This window comes from Vitis riparia, chromosome 13 (assembly GCF_004353265.1).
Source record: "Vitis riparia cultivar Riparia Gloire de Montpellier isolate 1030 chromosome 13, EGFV_Vit.rip_1.0, whole genome shotgun sequence".
Classification (NCBI taxonomy): Eukaryota; Viridiplantae; Streptophyta; class Magnoliopsida; order Vitales; family Vitaceae; genus Vitis; species Vitis riparia.
Genome location: NC_048443.1, coordinates 9068255 through 9093779, shown reverse-complemented (window position 1 = coordinate 9093779; position 25525 = coordinate 9068255). Strand labels below are relative to the sequence as shown.

General features: G+C 30.8%; 2 protein-coding genes and 1 pseudogene across 3 annotated transcripts; 1 reads left to right on the top strand and 2 right to left on the bottom strand.

The window, feature by feature from the left end:
- Positions 1 to 3907: 3907 nt before the first annotated feature.
- On the top strand, positions 3908 to 12952 carry LOC117927536. 2 transcript variants are annotated; one of them, XM_034847081.1, is made up of 9 exons: positions 3908 to 3977; positions 4100 to 4213; positions 6424 to 6469; positions 6584 to 6635; positions 8242 to 8337; positions 11705 to 11758; positions 11850 to 11915; positions 12593 to 12671; positions 12761 to 12952. In XM_034847081.1, exons 1-9 carry the CDS (start codon positions 3921 to 3923, stop codon positions 12836 to 12838), a joined length of 642 nt encoding a protein of 213 aa, XP_034702972.1. In that variant the 5' UTR covers positions 3908 to 3920; the 3' UTR covers positions 12839 to 12952. The 2 variants fall into 2 exon arrangements, with proteins under 2 accessions (XP_034702972.1, XP_034702973.1); XM_034847082.1 differs by lacking the exon at positions 8242 to 8337.
- A 4392-nt stretch (positions 12953 to 17344) lies between these two features.
- LOC117928283 (splicing factor-like protein 1) lies at positions 17345 to 18456 on the bottom strand. Its single transcript, XM_034848189.1, has 2 exons — positions 18073 to 18456; positions 17345 to 18022 (listed from the first exon to the last, which is right to left on the bottom strand). The coding sequence occupies exons 1-2, from the start codon at positions 18376 to 18378 to the stop codon at positions 17345 to 17347; spliced, it is 984 nt and encodes a 327-aa protein (XP_034704080.1). The 5' UTR covers positions 18379 to 18456.
- Positions 18388 to 19253, bottom strand: LOC117928282 (annotated as a pseudogene).
- Between the last annotated feature and the right edge of the window lie 6272 nt (positions 19254 to 25525).

The following is a 25525-nucleotide window of genomic DNA, read 5'->3' as shown; positions in this document are numbered from 1 at the left end:
ACGGTTTCCAACATTAAATTCTCCACTAAACCATGCAACCACATAGCTTCCTTGACTATCACTATCATATACTCTACCTATGGAGTAAACAAAGTCACCTACATAGTAGACAAGGTCACTTGCATAGTTTGAGTTTAATTGTTCCAAATATATATATATATATATATATATATATATATATATTTATTAACATCTATTTTGCTTTTTTTAAATGTTTTTCCCTAAATTATGCATATACAAGAACATGTAAGTGAAATATCTTAATGAGAAACAAGTCGCATATGTGATATAAAAATGACGCATAAGCATAATGGGCTAGAGAACCAAGTGGTGTAAGCAAAAGATAAGAGTTCTATAACTTCTTTCTTGGAACGAAGATGCATAAGTGATGTGGAAAGAATGCCCAATTGTTCTACACTCCTACAAAAATGCGTGAGTGAACTAGTTAATATTTGTAATCATCTTCACTAAACATCCTAAAGTAATTAAGGAAAAATGGCAAGCAACCAAGGATGATTATGAAGACATGTAAGCATCTTCGCCTAAATTATGATTGTTTCAATGCTAAGTTTAGGATCACTCAAGAAGAGTTAAGGAATGCTCATGTAAATTTATAGAAATCTACTATGCTCGAGACATTATAGAAAATGATTAAACAAAATGAGAATGATTAAAGGGCACTTAAAGAAAAAATGTAATCATTCAATGTGGAAGGTAAAGGTTTTGAATTTATTATATATCCAACATGTAAAACCTTGTTTACTTACATTCTTTGACATCTTAAACTAATTTTAAGCAATCATTGCATGATTTAAAACTTAAGGAAAACACTAATTACAACTGAGAATCAAATTTTCATTCATCATACTATTTGTACATGAAAGGGAAAAAAAAAATCTTGCTCACAAGCCTTTGTTTAAATAAGTTTTGCAACATCTTATAGTGGTTCTAGTTGGTCATTCTTTCCAAAATACATCAAAATCGACTAACACAACAATAAGCTAACAACACTACACACAAAGTCTAAGAAGAATTCTTCATACTTCAAATCTAGTATGTTTGTAAGAGGATGAGTCATACAAGCCATTGTGGAGCATTTCTATATTAAAGTTTAAGCACTTGATGTATTTATTAGATATACACAGTTGAAAACATAATATTTCAACTCATTAAAACATTATTAACAACATGATCATATCAAGATATATAATTCTTTTATACCTATTTCATTATTTAGTTGTCCTTTATGATCATTAATACCTAAATTATGGGAACTCTAACCAAAGAGATACATCTATGCCCCCAATTTTATCCTAACAAGAATCTCCCTGAGTATGTTTTTGGTCTCTTATCTTAGGATACTTTGGTCTTTTATCTTAGGATACTTTTCCCTTCATCCTTTAAGAACTCTTAACCAAAAATGGTTGCCCCTGATTAATTCACAATTATATATGACCAAGTGCTCACAACCTATTTCATTTCTTTTTTTGGGCTAGGGCCTGTACACACACACACACCCCCTCCCCACCCCAGCCATACAATTAATTCACTAAGTCATCCATTATGATGCTTATATTCACATAAGGGCCTTATGCACCACTACCATGTAGCTCATAATTAACTTCTTAGTTGTCTAGGCTTTATATCCTCGGTTAAGGACTGCAAATAGCCATATGTAGTTAGTTCCTAATTAACTTCAAGCAATTGCCAAGCGTCTTCTCTTATGGTTGTTAAGTGTCCCTACAATACTTCATCTTTAAACACTTATTTTAGCCCTCTTTAGTACTGATTTGATGTTGACAAGAAGCCACTACAACTTCATGTGGGCCTCAATGGCTGGTCACTCTCAGCCACATATTCAATAACTCACTCACCTATTTGTTTCCTCTATAGGTTGGACAGGCCACTACTAGTTCCCACAATTTGCCATAGTGGAAGACTACTAGGAAAATTTTAGCTGTAGCTTACCCTTAATTAAGTCACTAATCAGTCATACAAAATATTTTAGCTGTAACCTACCCTTAATTAAGTCATTAATCAACCCTATTAAAAAAAATTTCTTCAAATTGGTTCTACATGATGAAGACTAAGCAAATTCATTACTCTTATATTATTTATTAGTTTATTTAAAATATGAAATTTATAAAAGGGATAATGAAAGAACTATAACTTTTGCTAGTTTTATTACATTACACTATAAGTCTATCATTTTTGTTTAATTATTAAAATATTTTTAAATATTCACACTTGTGTTTCATGTTACCATTAAAATTAGTGACTAGTAATATAATTTATGACTTTGATATATACTTAGCTTTTAAAATTTTATTTTATAATATGGTTTAATTTATAATTTTGAAATATGTCTTTTATATATTAGGAGATTCCATTATATGTGGTTTATTTGATAATCCATGAAAACTCGTGGGAATTCATAGAAACTTTAGTTGTTAATGAGTTTAGCAACTACCAACCTAACTTTGAATCGAGTTTAGCATAGGTTAGCCAACCCTAGCTAAATGGCTGCAAATATTATTCAACAAATAATCAAAGACTTCAAATATGATAACTAATTGAATTCTATTGTAATTCTTCTCTACCATAAATTAATCAACTCACTTGTAACATTGTTAAGGTGACTATTTAAAACCATATAACAATTTGGTCAATTTGGTCAATTTACAACCACACTATTCTTTTCTAGGTTATTTACAGTTTTTAAGAACAATTAACACATTAAATTATTTAAAAAATTATTATCAAATTTAAATTTCTTTAAACTTTAGTTGTCAATGAGTTTAGTAACTACCAACCTAACTTTGAATCGAGTTTAGCATAGGTTGAACATATTATTCAACAAATAATCAAAGACTTCAAATGCAATAACTAATTGAGTTCTATTTACAATTCTTATTTACCATAAATTAATCAACTCACTTGTAACATTGTTAAGGTGACTATTGAAAACCATATAACAATTTGGTCAATTTACAAACATACTTTTCTTTTTTAGGTTATTTACGGTTTTTAAGAACAATTAACACATTAAATTATTTAAAAAATTATTATCAAATTTATTTTTTTTTTAACTTTTAATGACATGTATAAAAAAAATAAATTTTAAAAAATAGAAGTTATTATTATTTTTTCTTTTTATTTCTAAAAATGAGAAAATAGGAAGAGTAGGTCATTGGGTAATTTGGTATATATGAGTGTATTGTTAAAGAAACATTAACAATGTTTTAAAAACCGAACCGAACCAACCGGTTCAACCGTCGACTGGTCGCAATTTCGGTTCGGTTTGCCCTATTGAACCGTTAAAGGATTAAACCGGTCACGAATCGCCTGAACCGGCGATTGGACCAATGACCCAGTGGAACCGGACGGTTCTAATCGAACCGAACAGTTCTAATGAACCACCATTTTAAAGGCCCCTTGTATATATTAATATGATTTAATTTGATAATATTATTGATTTTTAATTTATTCATATATATTTTTAATTTTTTATAATTATTTTTAATTTTAATAATATATAAATTATATATTTATGACGTCAGTGATTCGACCGTGGTTCGGCCGTCGGTTCGATCAGTGAACCGTAAACCAGTAACTTTTTTTGTTCGATCACCAGTCCGATTCTGAAAACATTGAACATTAAGAAGTGTGGTCACAGGAAATTACATATAGTCCTAAGTTCAAAATTTGTCACTAATAATACTTTAAATTTAGTCTACGCTGGTTGTTGCAGCGTGATTAACACGGCTCCATGGAGAGTTCTAAGGCATCATCATGGATGACATTTAAGAGTGTACCGTGGACATAACACTTCAATAACCTGAAAATAATAATAACAATAAAATAATAATAATAATAATAATAATAATAATAATAATAAATGGTATAGAAAGAATATCCTCATGTCTCTCCCGTCGAAAGTTTGCCTTCAACAGCTGAAGCTGCTTTCACATCATCAGGTGCTTCATACTCACTCTTCTCTATTTCATTTTTACGCTTCTTATTTATTTCTTGGATTTATTTTTTGTGTTTGTTTCTTCAATTTCCAATTCTCTCTAACAATCCTCTTGTTTCAATCCAGGGTTTCAATCCCAGCATTCCTAGGGTTCCCACATTCCACAAACTCAACAATTTCTCCCAATTCCACCACCATCATCGTAATCTGCGTTTCTGCTCAATCAATGGCCATGCTGGTGTGAGTCTGCTCTCCCAATTCTGCAAAATCTCTGTTTTTTTTTTCCTATTTACTTGCGCAAGCTATAGGGTTTTTCGATTTTATACAGAAATGGGGATTTCTCACATAAGCTACTATGTGGAAATATTGCTGAAATATTATTATAAAAATTATGAAATTAAATAGGGAAGTATATTTTAATTGCATTTCTGTAATCCATACTTATTGAGGCAGTTAGGATGTTAGTGGGATTATGGTTGTAGTTTGGTGTTGGAATGACATGCTGAGATGATGCACATGTCAACTAGTAAGAAATTTTAGTATGATTTGCTAGTTCATAAACATTTGCTCGGGTAGATAATAGAGTTAGGACAATGTTAATTGGTGGATGAACAATAAGTAGAAAAATCAACCTAAAAGGACCTGATGCCAAAAAAAAAAAAGCCAAGAATTTTATGTGCTTCAACCAAAAATAAGTCTATTCCCTCAGCCACAGAACCCTAAATTATTGGAGATTTAAAAAAATGGGTGTTTCCTAGAACCTGGATAGAAGTAACTTGCAAAAATTTGAAGAGCTCAAAAAGAAAAACAGAAGACCAAAGTTGTTCTCATTTAAGGGTGGCATAGCCATGACGACGCCCAAAATTGAAGCTTCTGACAACAGTAGAATAATAAATTGATACCTATAAATATGGAATTGGCATAAAATCCAAGAAATAATTTTTATCCATACGTAGAATTGTAAATAGTTTTCTGCCTCTAAGCTTGCCTCAAGCAGCAAGTGGTGGGTTGGGAGGGGCAGGTTTGAAATTGAATTCTATTTATCGGCAGAAAAAAAAAAATTCCATACTAATAAATTTTTTTGCATAGTTTTCCACAATTGGTTCATTCAATGGCAAATGACAAACGTTGTTGCTTTATTTTAATAAGCATAACCTATAAAGTTCCAAAATTTGAAAATTATTTTGCCTATTATTTTAATTTTCTTAGTGTAAGAAAATTAAAATTCCTTTTACACTAATTTCTATTAGACTCAAAGACCTAAAGGAAACTTAAATTTAATAATATAAAAGAAGGTATTTTTTAATTGCTCTCAGGATTTTCTTAGTGTAAAAGGATGGAACCTTAATTTCTAATGACTGATGTAAATTATGATTTTTTAAGAAATTAGTTATACACCTCAAACCTCAATAGATGTAGTAGTCAATTCATAAAAACATTGGCTTTTCTAACTCAAATAAGAGAAGACATTGGAAAGGACTTCAAAAAATGTATGTTATCTCTTAAGGAAATTTTGGAGTGGGTTTGTGAGTATATAGTTCAAGCTCTTCATCCAAAATTTTGTCACAGACTTTTAAAATTGCAAATTACTTAGAAAATGGTTTTAAGCCCTGCAAAGGAAGATTTGGAAGGTGTTATAGTCTGAACCTATTATGACCTGCTATAGGCTAACTTGTACAGGAGTAATGCTGATTGGAGATGGGTACACGTGTTATGCATTCCGATATGTTGGTGTGTTTTGGTGTTAATTGCTGGTGATACCATTTCTATTGGTTGATATAATTTATTTATTTTTTCTGGAAATTAAAATTAAGATTTGATCTTGGCCTATACTTGCATGTTTTTCTGGGTCTAATTTGCTTACTACCAGTGTTTTACTTTAATATCTTTGGAAATTCTTTCTATGTATGACTGGCATGTTAGTGTGTCCAATGCTAATTATGGCATGTGTCCACATGTCCACACTATTCTATATTCTGGTATGCTGATGAATGGAATTATATGCCTTCTTGCTATGGAACTCATTGTAAAGCTATTACGTTTTCCTTATTTGAAAACTCACTGGGGCTTGATGTTCAAGGCCTCATTTTAAATGGAAAGTATGTTTACCTAATCCTTCAAGTAAATGCAGATGGTTTGTCTGCACTAAGAACATGTCATAATAAATATCCCCCCACAAAAAGCAGACACACATTCAGAGATACACAAATTTGCTGCAGCTATGTCTAGATTAGTTACTTGTTTGATCCTATATCTGTGCTGGAATGCGACTGCATATCTATTGATCATAGGTTTTTTTCTCAATACATTCCTTGTTTCTTTCATTTAGTTTATCATATGTGGAAAACAATTGAGTGTGATGATATGCTATTTGTTCATTTGTTTGTCTTCTGTTTTTTTCATTAAATTTTGAATATTGCTTTTTCAACATTGCCTTTGTTGTAGGTTAGGCTTCTGGCATGTCAAATGGTCACGACTACTCTGCCAACCATGAAGGTATCAATATCTTTCAAATGATAACTGGAAAAATGGTGTAGCTTTTTGTGATACCATATTTTACATTTGATAAACTTGATATTTCTAAAAATCTACTTATACATATTTTTATAGACTCAAGTGCAAAGGGCGAAAATGGTGAAGGAGAACTGCACACATCAAAAGAGTACTTCCTACTTGCCTTACAATGCTATTAGACTATGTTATAGACAACTGATTTATTAATGATGGGATGGCAGTTTATATAGTTGTTTTTGTGTACCCATGTATTTTACATTTTACATAAATTTTTTTGACTGATTGACAGAGTTGGAAAGGGAATTTTATCTAGAGGTTACTTAATGGGATAACATGCTAGGGAAGAATACATTGTGTGGATTGTAAATAAAACAAGTGTGGGTGACATGCAGTCACAATTGTTGTTTCTTTTAAAAAAAAATATATGCAGTCACAATTCTTAACTTTACTGTTTGAACTGTTTTGAATGAATTTCATTTATAGCGGTATGTTCTTCTATTCTTTAACATGGAATTTTTTTGGAAACAACATTGTTTAATAATTTTCTTTTAGTGTACTTCTAACGTAATGGCTGTTGGAATGTTTACCCATTTATATGCATTGATGGACCAGGTTGAAGTCCTTGTCTGCCTGTTTAGAACTTGTAGAGTCATTTAAGATAGAACTTGGATGGTTTCTCTCTTTATTAGCCAATATTTTAGGCTTTAGTTGTATTTTTCAATTTTATTATCTTACCTTTACCAAACTATCATGAGGTCTGTGCTGCTAATAGGCATGTGGAAGGAGCACTAATGGAAGCGAAACAAGTGAATGAGAGATTTTAAATATGATTATTCAATGTGTATGGAAATGAATAAAAACATGCAATTCTCTGAAGTTGATAATTTGCCATATGATCTGCATCTGAAAATCCCTCACCAAAACTTAATCATAACTTAATTTCTCCCTGCATTCGTAGCTCATGGCTCCTCAATGATGTTTTACATCACATTCCTTGTATGCTCAATGATATTGTCAGCTTCAACACTGCACAAGGGACAGAAGGATGATTGAGAATTTTCTATCTTAAGTCCACTACATCCCACCAAATGGCATAACTTTGTCCAGCCACCCCATGCCTGTAGTGGATGAAATTTATCTGCAATTTCTCAATAATGGAGACAAGCCATTTATTGATCCACGTGTTTGTCATTCCAAGGCAAGTTGTGAAACTTCTTGAAATGTGTCTGACCAGCCTCTATGACATATGCACATACATGCATTTATCTATACATATAATATGTATTTATTATACATGGAAATCCCATGTCTCTTTTCTTTCCCTCTTTTTTCTTCTCCTTTTTTTCTTTTCTTTTTTGTATCTTCTTTTTTCACATTGGGAGTTTGCAATTCAATTTGAATGCAAGGATTTGGTCGTAGTCTGGGTGCTAGTAGTGTAACAGCCAAACTATTGCAACAATGTCTTTTCTTTCTTTTTCTATGTAACCTTATGAATTTAATGTAGTTTGTTAACATTATTGGAACATGACACAAAGGATTCATTTTGTCTACTGCATGATTATGCTTTAGACCTTTTCTCAATAAATAAACTATTGTTTGGATGAGTGATCTTGTCCCAATCATTTTAATTTCTCTTCTACTACTGAATTTCATGCAAACAATCTGTAAGAAGTGATACCTCAACCCTTTTGCCCTTTGTATGCTGAAATGCATGTCTACTTACATTGAGAGCTCATTCTTGCTTAACCTTTCAGTCTTCTAACGAAACTGAAGAGATATGGAATTTCTGGAATATTATCCTATGGACTCCTGAATACTGCATACTATCTTACAACGTTTCTCTTGGTATGGTAAGTAAATAATTCATTCATGTAAATTAGTTAAGGATGAGTATTTGTGACTTGTGAGTATGCATAGCTGTTGAGCATTATTCTTTTGAAATTTAGGACTATTTGATTTATTATTGTTGTATATAATTGATGAAAAAAGTGTCTGGCCTAAAACTTATGATTTTCTTTTTGTTCAGTCATCTATTGTCTTCAGCCATTTATTCTTTGGTTGATTAAGATGCAAATACTTGGTCGTTGCACAAAAATGAATGTTTTTCTCACGTCTTGTCAGACCATTTACTTGTGCATAGTCACCTGATGATGTTTTAATAAGATAATTTTTTTTTTTAAGAGATTAGTACCTATTATTCAGCCTCTTTATGCCTATACCATTTTCATTGATCTAATTAATAAAATAGCAATAAAAAAGTTTAGTTCAACATTAGGAAAAACACTACATAAACTGTAAATGTCTAAATGAACAAGATGAAAAGGACTAGTACTCCTCTTATTGATTATAGCACAAAAAGGACTAGAACAACACTATGATGATGCTATTTGCTTGACTCGCAAACTTGGTGCTTTAACTTGGAGTCCAATATAACTACAAGTCCCATATGCTAAAGATGCGAAGTGAAAGGTGTGCCACTACATAGAAGAAATGGAAGTATGTAGAGCAATCGGAGTAAGAGGTGGGCCACTATGGTGATAAATTCCATTTACTTCATGCCCTCCACCAATTGTCTTGTTCATTAAGAGATCTTGAAATACACTATGGGAAGGGAAGGAATGTTGCAAAACAATTAAGTGACTTGGTTAATTTGCTTAGAGATAAAAGATTTATAGGAACCTTCAAAAGGGAGACTCCAAGTGGAAGCGGAATTTTCTAGATTTTCCTGAATTAATTAAAAGGGCTTAAAATGCTCTTTTAAGGGGGGCGAGGGTGGGGGTGACTCAAGGGAGACGAGGTGGCATGGGCATGGCCACTCTTAGGGGCTTCAGTGCAAGTCCTCAGACATGAGCAAGGCACATGGACAAGCCTTGCTAGCAGCCATACATGGGCTCCATGACATGTGATGGTGTGCAACTCATGGTTGCAACAACATGGGATGCTAAGCAGTCTTCCCTTCCCTATGGTAGCATGAGGGGGAAATGCCTTGTGCAATGAGGTGGCTTGGCACATGGGCACAATGCCTTGTGCATAGAGATAAGGGAAGCCGACTCAGATGTGATGCCTAATGCTTAGCACAAAGGCACGATGCCTTGTGCGTAGAGATGAGGAGTCATGGGTGCAATGCCATGACTTGTTGCTGCACCAAGAAGAGGGCTTGGGCATGGCATGATGCCATAGCAACAACTAGGCAGAGCAAACATGGGCAGGTTGCCTCGGCATGGACGTGATCCAGATGCGGGAACACATATGAGCATGACTGACACGCTCAAGGAACAACAAGGGGCTAGAACCAAAGGAAAGATTGGCACCAAGGAAAATTGCTAGATCTGTAGGCTAAGAGAGGGCTTGGCATGCACACTAGTTGCATAGAGACACATGTAGTAGGCTGCCTAGAGACTCTATAGCAAGCTGATCGGATGCATCAGCTGATTCAAATGCATGAATGGACTGACTCAAGGCACAAGAGTGGGTAGACTTCAGGCAGAACACAACAAAGATGTCTTGGCATTGGGACAAGCTTAAGGAAGATGTTTTGCACCACAAACCAGGGAATTGAACGGCTGATACGTGGCCTGATACAAGAGGTAGCAGCACAAGGAGTTTCAAATGAATGGGGAATGGGCCGAAGACATTTGAAAGTTCAGAGTTGAATTCAAATTGTGATTGTAATTTGAGTTTGAATAGGAGTTCAGATTCTTATTTTAATTGTAGTTTGAGTAGAACTAGGATTCCTTGCTCCTTATCAAATAGGGAGTGGTTGGTGTCACACCTATAAAAGGAGGACTGGAGTGCCCTTTTAATTATCGTGCAATCTGGAGATCATAGAGAATATACAGAGGTATATTGAGAGGGAGAACTTTCTTAAAACATAGCTTGAGAGAGAGCATGAACTCACCAAAGAGATTGTGGAAGTCTTGTTGAGCTATGTGTTTTATTGTTATTTAGAGAAGAAATAAAATACAAGTTAGGGATTGAGCTCCATAGCCTTGTGTGTCTTCATGATTTTTTTCTTGATTGCAATCTCATGTGGGTTTGAGTATGTTGGCTTAGAGGGCTTCTAAGCGCTGCATGGATGCGAAAAATTTGTGGGAAAGTTCGTGCCCATGACAAATACCATCCCAAGTCATTTAAACTATGATAGATTGAAGTAACTTACTTGAATAACAAAATGAGCAAACTGCAACTTCCAGTGGAAATCAAGTTTGCAACTAGGAGTTAAGAGTTTGGAGACTGCTTTAATACCATGTTAAGGAGAAGAGAATGTACTTACTCTTCTTTCATTCTTTTTTATTAAATATTGGATATTGATATGAAATTTTTATTTGTTCAAAATTTTAAAACAACCCTATTCTTGTGCTGTACAATGTATATTATCATATAGAGTATTGGAAAACGGAATTGCATGAAACAATTAAATTTAAGACTTTGCAATTTCTCATCCCCTCCTCCCCACCTTACCAACTGTACGCATTACCTCTGGTTCTTATGGCCAGTGTAAATGACATTGCCAACATTCAAGTCAATGCTTTTGTTATTGACCTTCCCAGCATTGTGGCTGTTATTCCCATCTGAATTGGCTTTTGATCACTTATTGATGGCATATTCAACTATAGCATGTCTAAAAATGAACTTATGGTGGATCTCTTTATTTGGCAAAGGTTATAACTTGGCTTTCTGGATCTGGAATGGGGAGTCCTTGTATTTGGTTCCCTTCATTATGTCATATAAAGAAGCATTGCATTTCCATCTGCATTTTTATCAAGCTTATATTCATGGTTGAAAAAGTTTAATCTGATATACTGGGTCTTAACTTGCTTTAGTGGATATTATTTCAATGTGATGTTAGTTGCACATGATGGAATACAAATGTGACATCCATGCCCCTCAATCTAGAGTTATTAGAATGCTGATCTAGTTCATAAACATCATGCTTACTTATTAATACTGGAAACCGACATAACTGGGATTCATGGCTAACAATTGCATATTGTTGCATATGGACAAATTCAGTTTGTTAATTTTTTTTTCTTTTTTGTATTTTATGTTATGTTATTTTATTTATTTATTTATTTATTTAATTTTCTAATCAAATACCTTATAATGTAGTTTGAAATATGCCTGGATGTTTTACCACATCCTGCAGTCTCTATCATAGGTGTTCCGAGTAGATTTCAAATAACCAGTATAACTCTGAATTCACTATGCTGCTTCTAGGTTTTATATTGCTCCAGCACCAGGAAGGATGGGTTATTTGGCGGCAGTTGAAAGGTAAAAACTTATTCCTAAAAGTTTCTTTTTAAAAAGTTTCTTTTTGCACAAGTTTTTCAAAATATCTTGACTTATGGAATCCAATTGGCAGATTTGTCAAAATCATGGCTATGGTGTGGACAGGCAGCCAGGTCACAAAACTTGTCAGAGCTGGAGGGTAAGCAGCTAAATTCTGTTTTAAATCTTTAGTTAGTGTAACAGTTTATTGGGATATTGCAATGCTCTCAACACAAAATAACCCAAAATCAGTGAATTTCCCTAGTTCAGAGATTTATGCTCGATTCCTTCAACAATGAGTTTTTAGGCCTATCAATTCTCTCATATATGTTTTCTGTTCATTTTCTTTCTTATCCTTGTAACTTTCAACTGGGTTTATGATGATTGTTTAGTCTATCATGCTGCTGCTTCTTTGAATCAAAATGACAATTGAAGAATTAAAAAAAAGGGTCTTCAGGAAATGGTGGCAATTTTTGAACCTAGTGTTGATGATGGCCTTGCATTTTCATTTTTACCGAGGAGGTTAAACTTACTGCTATCCAACCATCCAACCCAATCTTTTGACCTCTGTAATCCAAATGACTCCTTATCCTTTTTTATTCTATATTTCTTTGATGAAAAGGCCTTTTAGCGGCGTTTGAAAATAAAATATTAAATCATTAGTACATGCTTTTTCATTACAATGACATCTGGGGATTATTTGCTGCAGCCTCCTGGTTTCCAGTAGACTTGTTTCTATTTATTTATTCAAATTTTCATTTGGGTTAGAAAATAGTAGAAAAATGCTTTTTCCCCCTTGGGTTTTAGGTGATTTTTGTAGAAGTGCTTCTTATGCAGGGCCCTTGCACTTGCACCTATTGTAGATAGAGGATTGTCATGGTTTACATTAAAATTCAAGTTTGAGTCTCAGGGAAAGGTAAGTAAGTCATACATCAGATTTTGATATTGTTCTCACCTGCTTAACGATTCCTTACATGTCTCTAGTTACATTTCCTCTGCATCCAGGCTTTCACGGCGATTGTCGGATTTTGTTTCGGGCTAGCTCTCATTCTATTCTTCATTGTGACATTGCTTTGGGCATGACACATTTTTCAGTATTTTTCTCAATCATCCAGGCGGAGAACCTCTTTCATTAACTAGTATTTCTGAAACTCATAAATTGTTATTCTTTTTCATAGTTCGGTCAGTTATCTCTCATCTTCATTTCACTATGAATTGTGGGATCCAAGAAATCTAACAATTTAGCCTATATTTGGATACAATTTTTATTTTTTATTTTTAAAAATAGAGTTTTATATAAAATATAGGATTTTTTATTAAAAAAAAAAAGTGAATATCATATGTATTTGAAAATATTTTAATTTTTTTTTAATTTTTATTTTATATCAAAATTTTAATTTTAAAAATAAAAAATAGAACATGTATCCAAACGTAGCTACAGTTTCTATTTGATTAATTTAGTTTTACTTGAAATTTGTATAGTATTATTACATCAAAGCTCTACTCAGTTGTAGAGACAAATTTTAATTATGATAAGTTATTAATCTTGTATGAAAATTAAAATAAAGTTTAGTGTTTGGTTGAATTAAAATATAATTTATTTACAAAGATTAGTGAAGAAAAAACAAAATCAAGAAAAATTTGTTTGTTTATCCGAGATTGGAAAAATACTGATTGGATCCATTGAAATATGTTTTTCTATCATATATTTGTTTCAACTAGTATTTTGGGTGTTTTTGTTTGAGTTGTACGAAATGAAATTCTCATATATGGTTCTCTAATGGAGAGCCCCTTTGGTTTATGTATCTCAATAAAGTCTATGCTTAGTTCGAAGAACGTCTTGAGATTGAGGCGATTGCAAATGATATAACTAGTAAATATGTTCTTCCTTGTGTCAAGATATTTTATTGTCTAGGAGGAATTACCTTTACTTATTTTTTTAGTACGGGTAGCTATTCAAAAGAAAGCATAATTCATATTGATTAATCGTATCTTTATATCTTTATATATTATATATTCATTTGAATCGTGTCAACATATTTTATTGTCTAGAAGGAATTATGCTTACTGTTTAGGACAAATAGCTATCTAAAAGAAAGAATAATTCGTATTGATTAATATCTTTATATATTATATACTTGTTCAAATTTATCGTATCCGTTGTGTCATAGAAATAGAATTGGTTGAAGTTGATCAAATATAAAATAAAGGACCCAAGGGGCTTTCATTTATATTTCTATCTATTTTTGTGATGCTGTATTTATAAATGGAAATAAAATAAAACGAAAAGTTTAGTGTTTTGTTTCCTTGAATTTAATGAGGTTACTTTTATTTTCTATCAAATTTTAATTTCTTTTTTCTTTTAATGTATTTAACTCAAAAAGGGTCTTTGCATTTATGTGGTATATGAAGGTGGACAAAGTATAATAAAAATCATTTAGATTGTGTTTGGTTTCCGAAAAATACTAAAGAAAAAAAAATATAAAGAAAAATGATTTTTTCATGTTTGATTGTTCTGTGTAAAATATAAAAGAAAATTAAATATAATTAAAATTAATCAAAATTTTATATATGTTTAAATTATTTAATCTTTATATGGATGAGTTAAAATAAATAAAATAAGTTTGAAGTAACAAATAAAAATAATTTATCAACTTTTAATATATTTTTTATTTTACTTCATTTTTTTCTTTCCTTTGTATTTTTTTTCTCTTGTATTTTCCCTCAAATTTTTCAGAACCAAACATAGCCTTAAATTTTGAATATTTTCTAATTCTTTTATACTTTTATGAAAGAAGATTAAGGTTAGGAAGTATTGAAGAAAGAAAAAAGAAATGCTAGGGGGGGATTCAAATTCTTTTATGTGGTCCATATGGAAAATCGGGGGAAAAATAAAATGTAATGAAAAACGAAAACGAAAACGAAAATCCGTTGTGTCATAGAAATAGAATTGGTTGAAGTTGATCAAATATAAAATAAAGGACCCAAGGGGCTTTCATTTATATTTCTATCTATTTTTGTGATGCTGTATTTATAAATGGAAATAAAATAAAACGAAAAGTTTAGTGTTTTGTTTCCTTGAATTTAATGAGGTTACTTTTATTTTCTATCAAATTTTAATTTCTTTTTTCTTTTAATGTATTTAACTCAAAAAGGGTCTTTGCATTTATGTGGTATATGAAGGTGGACAAAGTATAATAAAAATCATTTAGATTGTGTTTGGTTTCCGAAAAATACTAAAGAAAAAAAAATATAAAGAAAAATGATTTTTTCATGTTTGATTGTTCTGTGTAAAATATAAAAGAAAATTAAATATAATTAAAATTAATCAAAATTTTATATATGTTTAAATTATTTAATCTTTATATGGATGAGTTAAAATAAATAAAATAAGTTTGAAGTAACAAATAAAAATAATTTATCAACTTTTAATATATTTTTTATTTTACTTCATTTTTTTCTTTCCTTTGTATTTTTTTTCTCTTGTATTTTCCCTCAAATTTTTCAGAACCAAACATAGCCTTAAATTTTGAATATTTTCTAATTCTTTTATACTTTTATGAAAGAAGATTAAGGTTAGGAAGTATTGAAGAAAGAAAAAAGAAATGCTAGGGGGGGATTCAAATTCTTTTATGTGGTCCATATGGAAAATCGGGGGAAAAATAAAATGTAATGAAAAAATGTTTAAATTTTAAGCAATTTCAAATTCTTCATTGTTTATTTAGAAAAAAATTGATATTAATAAATTTTAAGAGATGTGAAAGGAAAATTTATGGGGTACAATATTTTTTACTTTATTTCCCCATATTTTTCTCTTTTATGTTTTTTTTTTTTCCTTTGTACTACTTTAATTCATTTTCTCAAGGTGTTGCGGTAATTTTCAACTTCCATTTTTTATTCCAATAGTAGAAATGGAAACACTGTTGAGTTAAGTGATTGATTTTATGTTTAATAACTTTATTTTTTTAATAAGGGTTGGTGAACAAATAATAACAAAAAAAATTAGGGAAAATTAAGACAACATTTTTATATATTTTCTTTTAGACTATGTTTGGTTCCAAAAAATTTGAAGGAAAATTTAAGGGGAAAAAATAAAAAGGAAAGTAGAAAGAAAGAAAAAATGAAAAAATAAATAAAAAATAAATTTAAAGTATATAAAATATTTTGATATATTACTTTAATTTTTTATATTTAACTCTTTTATATAAAGATTAAATAATTTAACTCTTTATAGTGATTGTTAAATTTTAAATATATTAGCTTTTCTTACTTTAATTATTTTTTAACCTCCAAGTGGATGTTAAGTAAGTGGAGCGTAATTATTATTCTGACGCACTCTAATGTAGATTGATTCTATGAAGAGACTATAGGTGGATTGCAAGTAAATTAAGGAAATTTTGTGAGGGTACATTAAATTTTAATTCTTAACTAATAAAAAAATATTGTAAAAAAAATTGAAATGTCTTGTGCATAAGATTCTAAACCTTTATGTTTGGTTTTCATAAAATTTGAGAAAAAATGCGAAAAAAAGAAAATAAAAAAAATGTAGAATAAAAAAATAAAAAAAGTTTAAATTTAATAAATTATTTTTATATATTTCCTTAAAACTCATTTTACTCCTTTCTCTATATTATAACAAGATTAAATAATTTAAAAATATATAAATTTTAAATAAATTTGATTTTCTTTTATATTTTCTATAGTAAAACTAAACATAAAAAAATTATTTTTTAATATTTTTTTTCTTTTCTCAATATTTTTTGGTAACCAAGCTGTGGATCCCGCATTTCGGTTTATGCGTTTTCACAAAATTTGATTTTATTTATTAGAAAAATGATTTAGAGTCGCCACTTATTTGTGTTTTAGTTTTAAAGGGTAAATAAAATAAGAAAGAAAACCCTAAGTGTGACTCCTTATTTTGGAAAAGATAGTCTGCGAAAAATCGGATCGGGTTCGGGGGTCAAGTTACTTATCAGGAAGGTACGGTAAAGACCGTAACACCCCTCTAAGTTCCTAAAGTCGGGTCTCTACTAATAAAATGAAGTAATCATGACATCTAATAAAGGAAAACAATGAATACTTGAATTGAAAATCACAACAAAATATCCGAATGAATATGAGAAGCAGAGAACGTACTTGAGTGATGAACTGATTTACTTCAGGGGAAAAAATATGTTAGCGATCAAACAATCGCATGTACGTCATAGAGTGAAATAGAGTAAATCAATCAATCAATCAATCAATCGTAAAATCACATATGTTGGGCTTCCACCAAAGTTCGATTTATCTTACATGAACTAATCCCCCTAAATCCATTATTCGGAATTTCGGAATTAAATTCTTGCTTATTTTAAAACATTTTAAAAACAGAGGAGATATGAGAATTGCTTGCCAGAAAGAAGGATGACAGCAAAATTTTATTGAAAAACGGATTTTTGGAACCTAAACAAAAAAACTAAAGATGAAAATTAAAGAGATGAAATTATTTGAAAAAAGGAATTTGAAAAATTATTTGCAAACTAGAGTTTAGGAATCTATTTTAAAATAAAAGATGAAGAAATAAAAATAAATAAATAAAAGGAACGTGACTTAATGGTGGGCATGCGAGGCTTTTGCCAATGAGGTTTGATTGGGTGCTCCCTCAGAATCTGCCATCCTCTTCCAATCAATCCCATCAAACCACTTATGGCTTTGATTATGAACATTCACATTATCTCCAGAAACTGAAGTTGGTGTGGTGGAAACAGCAGCTGGATTTCCTGAAACTGGAGTGGCTAGCAATTCAATCAGCGTGACTGCAGCATCAACTTTCTCAAATGTCTCGGCTGATATATGAAGATATAATTCTTCATGAGCAGCCTGGATTCCATCAGATGGAGTAATTTCAACCTTCTGTCCTGTATCCGCTTTGGTACCATGTACTTGTACCTTAGCTCCAGTTTCCTTTTCTAGACGCTTTAGAGTATCACTCCCAGGCCCAAATATTAAGCCAATGAAATTGTACCCAGGATATTCTTTCACAGGGATAGGAACTCTGGCCTCTTTCAACAATGGTTTATAATCCGGTGGGGCTTTGTAACTTGGATTTAACTTCAGTATCTCACCAATAGCTTCCCGTCTTTCAAGTTCCAACAGTTCTGACTCACTGTTATTCTGATGGCTGGGAAACTCCTGATCAGGAACCTGGGCTGCCAATGATGAATCTTGATTGTCGCCGATCTCCAGTACTCCTGATTTTAGCTGTAGTGTAATTTGATCCACCCGAGTCTGCTCAAAATTTGTACCACCACACAGGCAGTAATATCACTTAGTGGCACCTGATAAGCTAAAGCTGTTCTTCTTCTGACAGCAGCATCCTGTGTCAGATCAGGGCCCCATTTGGTTTTTCTCTGAACCGTTTTGGTACTTTCTTCATTTGCCCCATCACTACTTCCCAATTTTTTACCACCCCTGAAGATGGGAACCATAGAGCCTGATAATTTATTTTTCGGGATAACAAACCCAGACTTTGCTCCAAACATGGAGATCCTTGAATTACTAGTAGTTGCAGCAGGCGAAGTACTCGTTCCAGTCATCTGAGCACGCCGAGATTCAACAGCAGATGCCTGGTCAACCTTCGTCATCTTGTCTTCCAGACCTTACTTTAAGCAGTCGGTTGTTGATATTTGGGGCTTCAATCCAAGCCTTCTTATGATGAGATCAACGAAGGAGAGTGGGGTGACCGGGTTCATTGTCCATTGAAGCGTTGAGAGCACCAGAAGCTCCATTCTCTGAATTGTTTTCGCTTCAAACACATACTCGTTGTCCTCCACTTGCAGGTTTAGGAGGAGAGGCACTTGGGTCTCTTCCACCTTGGCAGCCAAGGAGAGACAAGTCACAGCTGCTAACTGGATCATCCATGGCTTATCTCTTTGAAAATGGAGGCTTGAAAGGAGCCTATCCAAGTAGTTAATGGCGAGAAACGCGGTTACAACTGAGAATCCGTAATGGGCATTGACCTTCATCATCCACTCCACGGCCTGAAGCCGAGCTACAGCAAGAGCACCATCCATCCCACCATTGCCGGCACCGAGACTCGCTTACTGCTCTTCTTGGAGAAAAGAGACAGAAGCTCCTCATCTTTCCAGAACAAATCCTGTTCCAGAAACAACAGGGGAAGAAAAGTAGATGAAGGATCTATCCCATCATTAGCAACATTGCCATATTTCTCATAGGCTTTCTCCCGCAAACACTCATCTCCTTCTTTCCCCTCCCTGGACCCTTCTGATCACCTTTAGATCCATAAGGATAGAACCAAAACCAGTTTCATTCTCATTGGGGTCCAAAACAGAGCATCCATGAACACAATCCGGTTAACAACTCCTGCTTCCTTTAAACCAATGGGTGACTCCAGCTGTTTTACCAATACAAGAGGCCAGGCTCCATTTCTGGGATCTTCACTCGTAGAAGGAACCTCAAATGTGGGAGCCAAAACAGAGACTCGGAGGGAAACACCCATGCACATAATGGGGAGAAAGAAACAGAGAATACAATGGAATGAAGCTTTTAAAAAAAAAAGATAAATAAAGATCAAACACCCAACTAATATGAAGAAACCCATTTCATTTTTCTTTATCTGTGGGTTTGAAGGTTGATGGATTAAACTAGGAAAACATCTTAAGAGAAAAAGTCCAAGATACAAGAAAGTTTTCAAATATGAAACAACCAAACAAAGCAGAGTCAGGTTATCCTTGGATGAAACCAGAGAAATAGAGAATGAAGCCACAATAACCAAACACAACAACCTCACAAACAATGCAAAATAATCACATGAACCAGAGAATAGAGAAGTATGATGGTCATTAATAACCTATGAACCCCAAACAATCTTACTTAGCCGTGCTCCCCTCAAGCAGAAGTTTGATTGGCTTCAAGCTAACTTCCTCTGCTCAGCTCAAGCTCTCTCCAGCTCCCTAGCTGCGTCTCGCTTCCCTGGGTATCCTCCTTCCTCCCAAATGAATATCTTCTCCCTTTGTAACCAGCCTCGACCCTTAGAAAAAAAACCTCCTCCTCAAGCAAAAACAGCCCCCCAGCTAACAGAATCCTCCCAGAAAAATATCTTCTCTTCAATAGCCCCTATAGAGCCTCCCTGAAAATCCTCTCTCAGCAGGCTTACTCCCAAGCTCTCCGAAATCCCCCGTAACAGAAACGCTGTCCCCCTCTTTTTCCCTCTGCCAGTAACAGAAGCACCACCCTCCACTAACGGCCTTCAGCTTTTCCGAATCTTCCTTGGACAGGTGTCGAACTCTCATTTGCTCATCAATTCCACTATCTGATTCTCTAAAGACTTCTTAGGAGTCGACACATGGCTGACTCCAACCCTAGCACCTGGCAAAATGAACTGCAGGTAACTGAGCCCCAAATGGGGGTCTATACAAGCATATTCTTAAATTTTGGTGGTATTATTATTATTATTATTATTAGTATTAGTATTAGTAGGGTGATTTAGAGGTCTTCTACGTTTTTCTTTGCTTTTCTTTCATTTTCTCATCAATCAATTATGTTGTCTGGCAAATAATGTGGATATCTGGGTCCACCATCATCAATGATTCCTTTAGGTCTTTTGCATTTTGGTAATTCAAAATCAATCATTTGCAATTTGGTGGTATCGCGGGGATACAAATTAATAGCTAAATTCCTATTGAAAAGAATATTTAACTATTAAATCACAAGTATGTTTAAATTGTTATCAATAAAAGTGTCTTTTAAAGAAATGTTTTTGGAAGATGCTTTTTTAAGGAAATATTGTAAATATTTTTTAAAATTTTTTAAAAGTATATTTTAACTTTTTTAAAAGTTTATTTTTTATTTAAAAATATTTTTTATATTAATAGTGTTTTAATTAAAAAAATGTGCATGTCTGAACTCTTGGTTAAAAAGTCAACAATGCATATCTAGCTTTTAGGCAGGATGAAAATGTCATTACTTTGACACGATACATAGGGGAAATATCGGAGCCACGATATATCGCTGCCACGTCATCATCCCCATTTCTTTTTTCCCCAAAACACTTATAGGAGGCCCAGACCCAATACGCACTCTTCCCAGCCTAGCGCGTGCTCAGACCCAACATGCAGCCTAGGTCCAATACCAGCCCCGCGTACCCTGCACGAATGCTAGCCCTCCACCACTTCAATATTATATAAACCTTTTTAGTGTCATGCACCGTCGGTGTGGGATTGCAAGAACTAGAATTTTTAAAAAGCAAGGGAAAATCAAGAGGAATGGAACAGTGATGAAAGAATCAAAAAATATCGTCGAAATATCAGCAATATTTTGGATATCGGAGGTGGTCGAAATGAAATCGGCCACCGATTATCGATTGGGGGATTTTTTTGGTAAAAAAATCAAAATTCTAGTCGAAAAATCTGATGTGGAGAGCACGCGGAGGACATTTTCCTCCAAAAATCACCGATTTTTTCACGATTTCTTTGAAAAGTCACCAATTTTTTGGGTGATGTCATTTTTCCCTGTTTTTTTTTAATTATCCATTTTAAATTTATATTATCATTTTATTTTTAACTACTTTTCATATTTATTTCATTAATCCTCTTTTTAAAAATTATTATCACTTCACTCTTAATTTTTTTTATATTTATCCTTTCCATTTTATTTAATTTTAAATGTTTTTATTTTAAAATGTTAAAAATACAATTTGACCCAAAAAAATTGCTACAATATAAAAAAATTAAGGAAGTTCTAATATTTTATAAATTAAAATTAATTTGATAAGATAAATTGTTAATAATTTTAATTGTTTAAATAAATTAATGTTAATAGAAAAAGTTGTTACCACATATTTTTAATAAAATTTTAAAAATTAAATCTCAAATAAAATATTTTATATAAATTAATTTAATTTTTCATTTAAAATGTAATAAAACATATTTTAATAAAAGTATTTTAAAAAATTTTAAATAAATGAATATAAATGTATTAAATAAATTTAAGCTAATTTTTTTATAAAAATTTGATAAATGTTATCTTAATTATACTTATGTCAATTACACTTACAAAATAACTTTAATACATAAAATATTTCATATTTTTCCGATATAATGGTGCTTACGGAACCAAGGGGATTTGAGCCCCTACACTCAATCTCAAACTTGCCCTTGGCCGTTGTTGATTAAATGTACATATTATATATATATATATATATATATATATATATATATATATATATATTATAAATAAATTAATTTTGGTTATTATGACTTTTATATAATAATTACATATAAAATAAATATAAATTTTTGAATAAAATTATCAAAATTTTAAAATAAAAATAATTATACAAATTATCATTATTTTTTTATCATTAAATATATCCAAAATAGATTAATATGCATAAAGTATGTTTTCAAGTTATAAAAATTATTATTAAATATCACAACGGTACATATATGATCATTTATTTTATATCATTTAATATAATTGAATTAAATGGATCACAATTTTAATATTAAATATATTTTAAAATTAGACATATTATAATCAAATATCACAATATTATTATAAAATAATATTTGATGTAATTTAATAATAAATGTATATTTATAAAATTCATATTTTTTATTGATGCATATGATATTATTATCAAATATGATAAATTATATTACACATATATCAAATTCTTCAACAAAATAACTTTAAAATGTCTATTATACTTTTAATTATATTTTTACGAGGTTTTTCTTATATTTCCATGAATTTTGATCAATTTTAGGTTTGTCGATATTTTTTTTCAAAATATATCTCCAATATATTCGATATATCCATAAAATCGAAGTATCGATATATCCATGATTACAATATTTTCATCATTACTTTTAGGTTCATTGAACTTTAAGTGCACTAATGCAACACATCTATCTTTCTTTGGACCTTTTATTTTATTTATTTATTTTTGTTTTGTATTATTCCAATTGTGGTTGTCAAAATAGTTAAAAAAAAATGTTTTTAAAAATTATTTTATGATATTTTATAAAACAAGACTATGAGAAGATGAAGCATTCTTAGATAATTTTCTATATTTTAAAAATAATTTTTATCTAGATTATTTTATTTTTTATATCTATATAATTACTTTTTTAAAATAAGTAAAAATAACTAAAAGGATATGATCTAAATATACCTTATTTTTTATTTTTAAAAACAAAAATTATCTTTTATTTTCTAATTATTAAATATATTTTTCATTTTTTTAAAATGATAAAAGACCATTTTAAAAAACATGTTTGGCATCACTTTTTTTTTTTCCTTTGCTTTTCTTTCGTTTTCTCATCACTCAATTATGGTGTTTGGCAAATAATGTGAACATCTTGGTCCACCACCATCAATGATTCCTTCATGTCTTCTATATTTTGGTAATTCAAAATTAGTCCTTTGAGATATGGAATAGCAACGAAAAATCCTACTAGTTTGTTTTGTTGTTTTTGCTCCACCCGCCTTACAAAACTATGTTTGGCATCACCTTTTTTGCTTTTTCTTTGTTTTTCTTTTGTTTTCTCATCACTCAATTATGGTGTTTGGCAAATAATGTGGACATCTGGGTCCACCACCATCAATGATTCCTTCAAGTCTTCTGTGTTTTGGTAATTCAAAATTTGTCCTTTGAGGTATGAAGTAGCAATGAAAAATCCAATTAGCTTGCTTTGTTGCTTTCGCTCCACATCTTATAAGACCATGTTTGGCATCACATTTTTTGCTTTTTCTTTGCTTTTCTTTCGTTTTCTCATCACTCAATTATGGTGTCTAACAAATAATGTGGACATCTGGGTCGTCCACCATCAATGATTCCTTCAGGTCTTCTGTATTTTGGTAATCCAAAATCAGTCTTTTATAGTTTGGTGGTATCATGGTAATACAAACCGATAGTTGAATTCATATTGAAAAGAATATTTAACTATTAAATAATAAGTATGTCTGAATTGTTATCAATAGAAGTATTTTTTTTAAAAAATGTTTTTGGAAGATGTTTTTTTTAAGGAAATATTGTAAATAATTTTTTTTAACATTTTAAAAATATATTTTAATTTTTTTAAAAGTCTAATTTTTATTTAAAAATATTTTTTATATTAATAGTGCTTTAATTAAAAAAATGTGCATGTCTGAACTCTCGTTGAAAAGTCAACAATGCATATCTGGCTTTTTGGTTCATTGAACTTTAAGTGCATTACTGCAACACGTTTGTCTTTCTTTGGACCTTTTTATTTTTATTTATTTATTTTTGTTTTGTATTATTTCGATTGTGGTTGTCAAAATAGTTAAAAAAAATATAGTTTTTGAAAATTATTTTATGATATTTTATAAAACAAGAGCTTAAAAAGATAAAGTATTCTTAACTAATTTTCTATATTTTAAAAATAATTTTTATCTAGATTATTTTATTTTTTATATTTATATAATTACTTCTTAAAATAATTTTTTTAAAATAAGTAAAAATAACTAAAAGGATATGATATAAAAATGCCTTATTTTTTATTTTTTTTTAAAAATTATCTTTTATTTTCTAATTATTAAATGTATTTGTCTTTTTTTTTTTTTAAGGATAAAAGACCATTTAAAAAAACAATGATAAAAAATGGCCTTAATCACCACTAGGTGAGTTAGGGATGGCAATGGGGCGGCTTTGGGATGGGTCGGTCCCATCCCATCCCGAAGCCGCCCCGTTTAACTTTTTATGAAAAAATTTTAATTTTTTAAAATTATTTTAATTTTTTAATTACATTAAAATAAATATATTTTATAAATAATAAAATTATTATGTTTTTTATAATATATTTTATTGAAAAAATTTATTATTATTATTATTATTATTATGTATTAAAATAAGAAAATAAAAATTAATTTAATTTAATTTTAAAAAATAATTTTATATATAGTTAGGATGGAACGGGATAAGGCAATACCCAAACCCACCTTGAATCCATCTCGAATTTTTAAAAAAAATCCCAAACTCTTCCTAAAAATGAAACTTGCACAATGCCATACATAAGAAAGGGATTTTGAATTCAAAGTAAAAACATGAAAACTTGAATTATTCTCGGAATTTTTTATAATGATTTAAAATTTTTCAAGCTACTAGCTGTTCTCTTGCTTTGATGATCTCAATATTTGAAAAGTAATGAATTTAAAAGAAGGTGAAAATAAAATTATTAATGAGTCTTATTTCTTTCTCTCTCTTTTTTTTTTTTTTACACATATCTCAATTTTAAAAAAATTTATGTAACCATCCAAAGTTTTAACCACCATGATGTAGAAAACAACAATTTTCATAATTTGATAAAAAAAAAACTCCCAAATAATGAATCATAATATTAGTTTATAATACATATATATAATAATGAATCAAATAATAATATTATCATTAAATAATAATAACCATAATATTAAAAATTTTAATGTCTTACGCATATATCATTGTTTACGTGAAAATACTAATAAATTTTAATAATAATATAATATTATTATTATTATAAGCAATAAAAGTAAGGATACTAATTATAAAATTATGATACTAATATAATTATTAAAAAATAATATTAGCAAAAATATTATTAATAATAAATTTTATAACATTAGGAATGATAAAGTTAAAACAAATATTTGTGTGTATATGTCTACTAATAATAATACTACAAGAAGAAAGAAGAAAGAAATGCGTAGATGAAAAAGAAAAATACCGAATGTTTGTTGAAGCGCCATCCACCTTCCACTTGCTTTTGT

Excerpts from the sequence above, each read along its gene's own strand:
- LOC117927536 (XM_034847081.1), top strand. The coding sequence starts at position 3,921 with ATGTCTCTCCCGTCGAAAGTTTGCCTTCAACAGCTGAAGCTGCTTTCA. Across the intron at positions 4,214-6,423 it reads CAATCAATGGCCATGCTGGT|GCTTCTGGCATGTCAAATGG; the intron begins GTGAGTCTGCTC and ends GTTGTAGGTTAG. Across the intron at positions 11,916-12,592 it reads AAACTTGTCAGAGCTGGAGG|GGCCCTTGCACTTGCACCTA; the intron begins GTAAGCAGCTAA and ends CTTCTTATGCAG.
- LOC117928283 (XM_034848189.1), bottom strand. The coding sequence starts at position 18,378 with ATGACGAAGGTTGACCAGGCATCTGCTGTTGAATCTCGGCGTGCTCAG. Across the intron at positions 18,023-18,072 it reads GAACAGCTTTAGCTTATCAG|ACTCGGGTGGATCAAATTAC; the intron begins GTGCCACTAAGT and ends AATTTTGAGCAG.